Source organism: Coptis chinensis, chromosome 7 (assembly GCF_015680905.1).
Source record: "Coptis chinensis isolate HL-2020 chromosome 7, ASM1568090v1, whole genome shotgun sequence".
NCBI lineage: Eukaryota > Viridiplantae > Streptophyta > Magnoliopsida > Ranunculales > Ranunculaceae > Coptis > Coptis chinensis.
Window position 1 is genome coordinate 20738342 of NC_141462.1, and position 9939 is coordinate 20748280.

At 36.7% G+C, this 9939-nt stretch overlaps 1 protein-coding gene across 1 annotated transcript; it reads right to left on the reverse strand.

The window, feature by feature from the left end:
- Positions 1 to 5758: 5758 nt before the first annotated feature.
- Positions 5759 to 9939, reverse strand: LOC147486550 (cucumisin-like). The gene is made up of 10 exons (XM_086570983.1): positions 9789 to 9939; positions 8925 to 9013; positions 8689 to 8783; positions 8362 to 8605; positions 7733 to 8246; positions 7552 to 7652; positions 7174 to 7392; positions 6821 to 6932; positions 6515 to 6728; positions 5759 to 6399 (listed from the first exon to the last, which is right to left on the reverse strand). Exons 1-10 carry the CDS (start codon positions 9876 to 9878, stop codon positions 5861 to 5863), a joined length of 2217 nt encoding a protein of 738 aa, XP_086427109.1. The 5' UTR covers positions 9879 to 9939; the 3' UTR covers positions 5759 to 5860.

The window sequence follows — 9939 nt, forward strand, 5'->3', positions numbered from 1 at the left end:
AAAAAAAAAAAACCTGCCTAGCGCCTAGCTCGTCTAGGCGCTGCCTAGAAGGCCTAAGCGCTAGGCACTCTCCCACCGCCCGACTACCACCTAGTGTTTTTTAGAATTGAACACTGGTTGCTGGGCGATATGATATGGCATTAGTGAATTACAATTTGGAAGCCGTGTAAGAATTCCTATCAAAGTACGTAGAAACTCAATATCAACCAAACTCCAAGTTCTATATCTTCTAGGTTTGAGTTTATGTTTCCTATTGAAGTTTGTCTTACACTTATAAATAACACTAGTACATTAATCCTTCAGTTTAAAAGCATCTCTAGGTGGAGGTATCAACTACATATTTATCTCCACCATTTGGAATTTTGCCAAAAACTAACCATCTTTAGGTGGAGGTAAATGTGGAGGTATCAACTATCTAGCCACACCCCATTTACACTCTTGGATTCTCCACGTCGTAAAGAAAATCTAAGGGTTAGGGGGTGGTGTGGTTGGTCCAACACCACCCGAATTTGTTATATAGATTGTTTTCCTTGAGCATGGATTTTTCAGATCTAATATCCTATAGAAGACATTTATTTTTTGTGACATAATCTTACTTACAAAGTTTCAAGCAAAGTTATGCAAGTATGTTAGCAAATCAATTATATATAAAGTTATTTATTTGTTTGTATATATAATCTGCATCTGAATGGTAGTCTGAAAGCCTTTTTGAAATTCTTCTTTTAAGATTGATTGTTATTATTTATGAGCAAAAAAAGTTCCCAAGCAATACATCAAACTCAGAAGTTTGTTTCTTTCACAAACATTCACAATTTTGATTTCCCAATTGAAAGAAGTAGATAATTGGATCTTTGTATTTTATGTCTATGTGACATTGTTATATAAAATAATGCTGAATATATAATGTTGAAGGACTTATTTGAAAACAATTAGAAGGTTAAGTATTGTTGACGAAATCCAAAAGCTCCCCCCACCAGGGCAAGGACAACACTTCTAGATCTGCCCCGAGTTACCAATTCAAAGAAATATCTACAATCTGACCGGTTTGCCCATCAGCTGAAATATATGCAACAGGGGCAGATAGAATGTCCAATTTTGTTCTAGACAATAGTATGATAGTATGAGCAACAAATACTCACAGGCAAGAAAGTAGACTCATGCATACGCACCGGTTCTTTAAAAACTTGCTCAACAATCATTACTATACATATAGAATTTTGCTAACAAATCGTGTAGTGATTCCTGTTTTCGTTGCTAACCCATTTTAATTTCTTAACAAATTGTTTTAATCAAGTCTTTAAAACCCATTTTAATTTCTCAACAAATTGTTTTAATTAAGTCTTAAAAACCCATTTTAATTTCTCAACAAATTGTTTTAATCAAGTTTTAAAAAACCATTTTTTTAATTAGAGGAGGGATCCCATTTTAATTTAGAAGTGTGATTCCCATTTTTAAAAACCCGTTTTAATTTTCTAACAAATTGTTTTAATCAAGTCTTAGAAACCCATTTTAATTTCTCAACAAATTGTTTTAATTAAGTCTTAAAAACCCATTTTAATTTCTCAACAAATTGTTTTAATCAAGTTTTAAAAACCCGTTTTTTAATTGGGGTAGGGATCCCATTTTAATTTAGAAGTGTGATTCCCATTTTTAATAGGAGAAAGATTCACGTTTTAATTAGAAGTACTAGATTTTTCTTTTTCAATAGGATTTTTCAATGGGAAAAGAATTCCCATTATAATAGGAGAAGGATTCATGTTTTAATTAGAAGTGAGATAGTTTGTTTTTTCAATAGGAGTTGATGATGTAGAATTTTAAGAGAGCTAGAAAAATACCCCTTGTGGGAGCTTTAATATTAACATACGCACCGGCTCTTACTCAACAATCATAACTATACATATAGAAATTTTCTAATAAATTGTGATTCATGTTTTCGTCGCTAACCCATTTTAATTTCCTAACAAATTGTTTTAATCAAGTCTTTAAAACCCCGTTTTAATTTCTCAACAAATTGTTTTAATTAAGTTTTAAAAACCTATTTTTTAATTAGAAGAGGGATCATGTTTTAATTTAGAAGTGTGATTCCATTTTTTAATAGGAGAAGGATTCCCATTTTAATTAGAAGTGTTGGATTATTATTTTTTTCAATAGGGGGAATTCCCATTTTAATAGGAGAAGGATTCCCATTTTAATTAGAATTGTTAGAATTTATCTTTTCAATACGAGTTGATGACGTGGAATTTTAAGAGAGCTAGAAAAATACCCCTTGTGGGAGCTTTAATATTAATATATTGATATGACCCAGCTGCCTGTAGTGGTGTCAAATGGGCTGGGCCGGGCTGGCCCGGCCCTCAAACAATGAAGCCCTCATGCTTTGAGGGCCGGGCCAGCCCTACCCTCATTTACTTCGAGGGCCGGGTCGGGTCGGGCCAATGCTTAAATCTCGAAGCCTTTACCCGCCCCTCAACCCTCTCGAGAGGGCTTGAAGGGCCGGGCTTGAGGGCCAAACGTGAGGGCCGGATCCTATGTTATATATTTGATTTACAAAATAAATTTAGAAACATTAGTTAAAAATGATAAAATCGAATGCACTTCACAATTAAACCTTCAAACTACTAAAAAAACTTATTAAAGTTATATTAGTCAATTAAGATCAATTAAATTCATTTCATAAAATATTATAATGAAATTATAAGGTTGGCAAACTTAATAGATAAACATTTTTTTAAGTGATTTTTAGCATATTAATGTTAAAATGAAATATATTGTAAAATTTTTTATTAAAATACATGTAATAAATGTTGAGGGCCTAATGAGGGCTAGGCTTAAGGGAGGGCTTAAGTTTCGAAGTCTAGGCCCTTACCCTCCCCTCAAAGGCTTGAGGGCCGGGTCGGCCCACCCAGCCCACGAATGTGTGAGGGCCTCATTTTGAGGGCTTTTTCGGCCCATGGGCCGGGTCGGGGCGGGCGGGCTAAGGGTTTGAGGGCCATTTTGACACCCCTAGCTGCCTGTATCAAAGGAATTCGAATCAAGAATTCGATTCTTTCGAATATCTCAATCCAAATACTATCTTTGCTAGAACTTAAAACAATGGGTGAATTTGCTGGACCCCCTTATAAAGTCAAGGTGACTTGTTTTGGTGTTTTGGTCTTGCTGATTTTGAACCATTTAGGAACTTCAAGGTTAATTTGGAGAATGAGTACAGAGCTCCAAACTACAAAGCGCGGGTGGTTCGTTTTGTAGTTAAAAAATCTAAAATAACAATTTTGGGATAATTTGATTGGCCCCCCTTACAAAGTTATTTATTTTGGTCTTGCTGCTTTCTATCCCTTAGGAACTTCAATGTTACTTGTGCAACTTTAGAACAAAGAGGTACAACATGTTAAATCTTAAAACTTAAATCTGATGTGCCACACAGTTTTTCTACTTTGCACGATCATTTGGGCAGCATAGTCTACGCGGCAAGGTATTAGTTGATCAATAGTCAGTATTAGGGGATGTAAACCACTTTACAATTATCCTAAACCCAAATTTAACCATTGACTTAGTCTTGTAGCTTGCTCTCCCCAATTACGTACCCACAAGATTTAGAAAAAAGAGATACGGAAATCTCAATTAGTAGATAAGTGAAGAAGAAATATAGACAAATTAGAACAATAAATAAGAAGAAGATGAAATTTTAGAGTAGAAAGATAGATAATAAACAAAGATAACTCAATTGAGAGAATTCTTGATTGTAATTCAATTCATAACAATAACAATGGGTTGGCCCATAAAATACTAGAGAAGTTATATTTATAGATATGGTTTTTTAGACTCTATAAACAATACAAAATAAAAACTAATATTAATTCTAATTTGACACAAATTAATAAATAACTTAACTACTAATAATAATATTCTAGAATCATCTAGAACATAGGTATTCTATCATCCTACATCAACGGAAGAAGAATGGGCATAACTTATTAGGTGTAAAAACTACTGGTAGCGAGTACAATTATATTACATCATCATGTTATCTAATGGAGGGTGCAAAATTACACCTCCACATAAGCTCCACGTAGACGCCATTAGGTTTGTACAACTCCAATTGCATATTATTGTATAGCCTATAAATATTCACACTCTATAGTTCTCAATGGAGAATGGAGAAGTGTAAAAAAAATTAGATTTTAAACTCGGTGACGTCTTTTTAATTTAAACAGTGACGTCCGAATTAAAAAATTACAAATTATGACTTTAGAACTAGAAAGGGACGTGACTTAAAGTGACGTCCGATTTATTTTTTTTGTTCGGACGTTGGTTAAAGTGTCGCCCGAGCTATTTATCAACGTACTAATAGCGAGATGGGGGATTCCCCACCTCCTCTATCAACTAATAGTCTATTTTACCTACGGTATACCACTCCTGTTGAAAAGAGTTTTTTGACACTTGGAGTGTAAACTTTACACTCTATACGGTTTACACCCCATTGGAAATGCCCTTATAGCAATGGAAAATTGGTAGGCTAGGTAGGAATTAGGACTTAACAGGACATAAATGGAGGGAACTTTATAAACAGTATTTGAAGCATATGTATACCTAAGAAAACTTGTAGTCCGGTATACCTTAATTATATCCTCAATCATTTTTGCACAACTGTTGGTGTCATTCGGGACCTAATGGATGGATTTAGCTGGTTAAAATGGTACCATATTATTATACGGTGTTAAACATATTCTATCCAGTTATTCACTGGGTAGAAGGACAAATTTTGTCTTCATTCTTCTCTCTTTTCCGAAAGTCGTAGAAAATATGTTTTATATGTGACATATGCACAGATCAGTAGTAGTGACGCACTAGTACTTCGAATAAGGACATAAGGTATGAAAGTGGAGTTAGTGTTTTAAGCGTAACAAAAATGTTGGGCAAGGTATGTAGCGCCAACACTTGTTTTGCGTAAAAGCAGCGCATTCTATAGAACAAAATCAATGGACTACTGTAAAACAAAAAAGAAGCAAATAGATCCAAGAGTATTTTTCAAGAGAAATAGAGCCTACGTTTGCAATGATAAAAAAAGCAAAGTCGCTAACGAAAAATAAAAAGATGAAAAATCTTGAGGACTACACCAAAAAAAATTTGGATAATACTTTGGGACTCACTTATGTGTGTTGTGCATGCGAAAGTTTCTTTTGCAACTATGAGAAAGCGCAGACTCATCTTAAAAAGGATCATCCTAAGATTGTTAAAGAAATCGATCATGATTAGGAAGTATGACTACTTTCTTAGATTCGATTGTAAGATGACTAGTATGCTATCTTATGTATGTTAGGCTTGAAGTCTGTCGGTATAGTATTTTCGTGTTCTTCCTTTTAATGATCTAACTCTTAGGAGACTTGTAAGGTTTAACTTTTTGCAATAATAACAGGTGGGGAGTCTGCCTTAACCGTACCCCAGCTTAAGTTTTTTTTTTTTTTTTTAAATGTTGGGCAAGTCGACAAATTGTGGCCTCGTCTCGAAGTGGGAGCAGGTCACCTGGTGTCAATGTGTCATGTGCATCATAGTAGGAAGTTTACCAGATTGGGTTATCTATTTCAAAGGTTCATGTCAGCAGACCAAAGATGTAGTTTAATTTGAAGGTTATCCAAAACAAAATTTAAATACAAGTAGGAATATATTACAGAAAATAGGGGCTGCTCAGTATAATTCCAATCATATCCTACCAACTAGGACGCATCTTTTTTGTGAACTCTTGCTTATAGACATAGGAAAAAAATATCGCAAAAATTTGTTTATTCTTTGACAGAAAGGAAATGCATGACATGTAACATACTTGTAAGAGTTCCCACTCTAAATTTTATAGGAAATGTGCACTGTCTTAATTCAAAGAACCTTCGCTGGAAGTATAAACAGCAATAGGACTTCTCACTTGATACAAGCCATCATCCCAGACTAGAGCTCCAGAAGCCATAGTTCCACTTAAACTTCCTGTAACAGTCACCACAAAGGACTGTTTCTGCCCTATTGCTTTGAATGACAAGACATTCGGTACAACCTGTATATTGATGCCTGTTGGGGCGTTAATTTTTGCTGTGTATACGGAACCAGGTGAACCAACATTGGTAACTGTCCTGTTGAAACTTTGTGTGAATGATGTCTTAGCATCAACATTAAGAGCAAATGATGGATAGTTAAGATCCCATACTGTTCCATTATTAGCTGCAGAACATGTACTTTGGTCTCCAGTTACGAGTTGTAGACTCTTAGTACTGTAACCTTGACCACATAAAAATTTGACGTAATCAGCCTCACCAGCATCATATAGTAAACCAGGAGTTACAGCCTTCACAGGGTTAATATGACCCGCTCCATATGCAAACTCGGCGTCAGCGTTGCCAGCAACACTCATAGTATTAGCTGCAAAGCAATACATGGAATTGTATTTAGTTAACAGCTTGTAAATTCATTACAATTTGAATCTCTGTCCACTAGTTTAAGTTTAGAAATGTGAATAATGTAATTGTAAGATTACCAGTAGTCATTAGAGCAGATTTAAGAGCGGCAGGAGACCACGTTGGATGGAAGGACTTAACATATGCAGCGGCACCAGTCACATGTGGACAGGACATAGATGTACCTGAGATTATGCTGTATGGTACTACTCTTTTATCAGTCGGGTATCCTGTAAGTGTTGTACCTTCTGACCATGCAGCTAAAATTTCAACTCCTGGGGCAGTGAGATCAGGCTGCAAACGACGTAAAGGTACTCACTAAGAAATTATGAGAAAGAAAAAAGTAAACACGAAAAAGAAGGATAAACTAGGGCAGGGAAAGTTACCTTGAGAATGTCACTTGTGATTGGGTTAGGTCCTCTTGAAGAGAAGGAAACTACAAATGGGGCTGATTCATCTTTAATTTCGATACTCTTGAATATATCGGCTGTCGCATTACTGTCAAATTACCAAACACAAAATAATTGATTTGTGCAACAAAGAATTATAGCAAGCTCGAGAGCTACAACCGATTTTCTCTTTCATTTACGGTAGTGATGTGTGTGTGTGTTGGGGGTGGGGGGCCCGAAGCAGCGGATATTTATAGGCCGGTGATTACGATTAGTCGATTATACTGGCGGGGTTATTTTTTTAAGTCTTTGAAGGTGGTGGTCGCTCTGCAAGAGAGAGAGAGAGAGACCTTGTTGTGTTGATGTACTGGGACACATTTCCTCCATCTTCCAAGCTTAGATAGGTTGCAGGCAATTGAAAAATGAAGGCAACATCCTTTAAGCGTACATCTTGCATTACAGTACCAACGGCACCTGCAGCTACTGCAGCAGCTCCTGAATTCAATGAATCGCAGAGAACGATCTTGCCCGTCACCAAATTTTTATCCAATGAATCCGGATCACAGTACCTTCATTTGTTCAACATCCATCCATTATCAGCGGTTTTAAAAGTCACAGTCTTACAAGTGAAAAGGTTTTGAATAAATTTGGTAGATATACTCAGTTCATTACTTCAGTCCTTGAACATCTTATCTGCATCTAAATTCCGGACTATTAGTTGAAATTACCTCGACTCGTCACCGGTCCATCCTTTTGCTTTGTTTGGGGCATCTCCAGCATAAATCATAGGATACGTGTCATCTCCGGGAAAGGTATTAATCGAGATTCCCTTTAAAAACACAAGAATATCTATTAACACCAATCAAGAACATGTTATAAGAGTGACAAAACAGGACAAGGTTAGCTTACCTCATACACCTTTCCATTACCCAGCCCCACATTTGTGACAAATTTCCTATCAATTGTACTAGCTGCTACAGACAGAGACCATGGAGAGAAGTTTGAAATTGTGGAAGGATCAGGACCAGAATTACCAGCAGAGTTTGATGTTAAGATGCCATTCTTCATTGAGTGAAATGCTCCAATTGCAATGGAGTCATCAAAATAATCTGATGGAAAAGATCCTCCTACTGAAAGAGATATAAGATCTACACCATCGGCAATTGCATCATCGAATGCAGCAAGGATGTCTGCGTCATAACATCCATCTCCCCAGCATATCTTATAGACAGCTATACGAGAGGATGGTACACCACCTCTTGCAGTACCTAGACCAAGGCCTAGTAGACTCGCACCGCTCACTTCACGTCCAGCTGCTGTCGAGGCTGTATGACTTCCATGGCCTTCTGAATCTCGAGGTGAGGCAAGGTCTCCTGGAGGTACTTTGCCGTCAGCCCGGTAATATCTAGCACCAATAACTTTGCTGCATTTCGAACACGTCTTATTAAGGACTTTGTCTACATATTTTACTAGTCAATTTGAGTCCCTTAAATGTAAAGCTACTAATACAGGTAAAGAGGGGAAATTGCGATATTTACTTGTTGCAGGTAAAGTTGGTTAAGCCTTGGCAGCTGCCCTTCCATTTGCTTGGTGGTGGACCAAATCCTTCATCACTAAAACTTTTAGATTCTGGCCAGATGCCGGTGTCAATCATCCCTACTACAACATCGCTCTCGACAATTGCCCTCGTCACGTTCTGGGAGAACCCCATGAAGTCCCATGAACGTGTTGTATGAAGTATTTTCTTTCCGTTTGGGAAAACAGAGACTACTCCCTCCATGCCTAATAATCCAAGCTCAAGTCATAAAATGAAACATAATCATAATTTACAATCATCTTATTTCTCTATATTTGGACATACATACCAGTCATTTTCTTCGCCTCTTCCTCAGTGAGTGTGGCTACAAATCCGTTGAAGCTCCTCTTGTAACTATAGAGCCAGGCTGAAGGTGCGCGACTACTGCATTCAGTCGGAATCAGAATTTTATTCCATAAGACCTTAAATGAATTGCTTAAGGTTAGCGGGAAAAAAAAATGAATTGCTTAACAAGTTGTAATCTATTCTATTTACAAGAGTTAAAAGGAAAACAAGTAACCGTACCTGCCAACAACTGCTTCAAGCATGCTAGTGTGAACTGATGATGCTGAGAAATCACCCTTTGGGAGATTACCCAGGTACACGATGTAGGACTGCATTAATTTATCCAGAGTAAACAAAATTCAGGCACTGAGACTAAAGATCACCCTTCTTGGTGAACTTGCATAAATCTGCACAAATATTGAAGAGTGGAGAAAAGACTGCACACTCCATAGACAACCATGTACATATTGGTGGTATACTCCATGCACCTCGCGCTACAATATTGGTGGTAGCGCTGATAACTGGAAAATTTGTATCAATTATCCCAAGTTTTTGTAAATTTCTTTCAGAACACATTTACTTCACATTTTCGATAATTATCAGAGATTATCAAATGTTGGAAAACTTTGTATGCCATTGTGAATGTTGTACACAGTACACTTCAGAATGCATCTTTTAGTTGGAGTAATTATAAGGCAAATAACATTAGTATCACCAAGGAGTGGAAGTTCAATTAAGTTCTAAATGTAGTTATAAGTTTTCTCTACATGGATAAATAATGAGCATAGTGTTGGCATTAGTATCACCCTGCTCGGTGTGAAAATTTAAAAGCATGATTAGAGCAATATATGTCTATCAGGCATGCATATAATTAAACTATAAAGGCATCTACAGAGCAGAGTGTACACCAATGATGGCAAGTACGATGCAAAATTTCGCTGAAAGAATATCTAGCAATCGCTGCACTATTATGAAGTGTTACTTAATCAAGTTTCGTTTCTCGAATCACTAGTCTATGATGTTTTCCTGGCATCAGATTGTGCAACATGCATGCATGGTAAGTTGGTAACAACAAATAAAAATGGGATAAGTAGAAAAATTTGCCTTGCTATCAGCCTCAGTAGCTGTGCAGTAATTCGCACCAAGTGCTACGACAAGGCAGAGAAAGAGTAGGCATAAGGTAGAAGGAGCCATTCTTGTTTTTTTTCAGGCTATGGTACCTTCTGATATTCTCATTCCTGTACATAAAGTTTGG

Coding starts and splice junctions, on each gene's coding strand:
- LOC147486550 (XM_086570983.1), bottom strand. CDS start 9,878: ATGGCTCCTTCTACCTTATGCCTACTCTTTCTCTGCCTTGTCGTAGCA. Junction 8,247..8,361: donor ACCAACTTTACCTGCAACAA/GTAAATATCGCA, acceptor TTCGAAATGCAG/CAAAGTTATTGGTGCTAGAT. Junction 7,393..7,551: donor TGGACCGGTGACGAGTCGAG/GTAATTTCAACT, acceptor GAACAAATGAAG/GTACTGTGATCCGGATTCAT.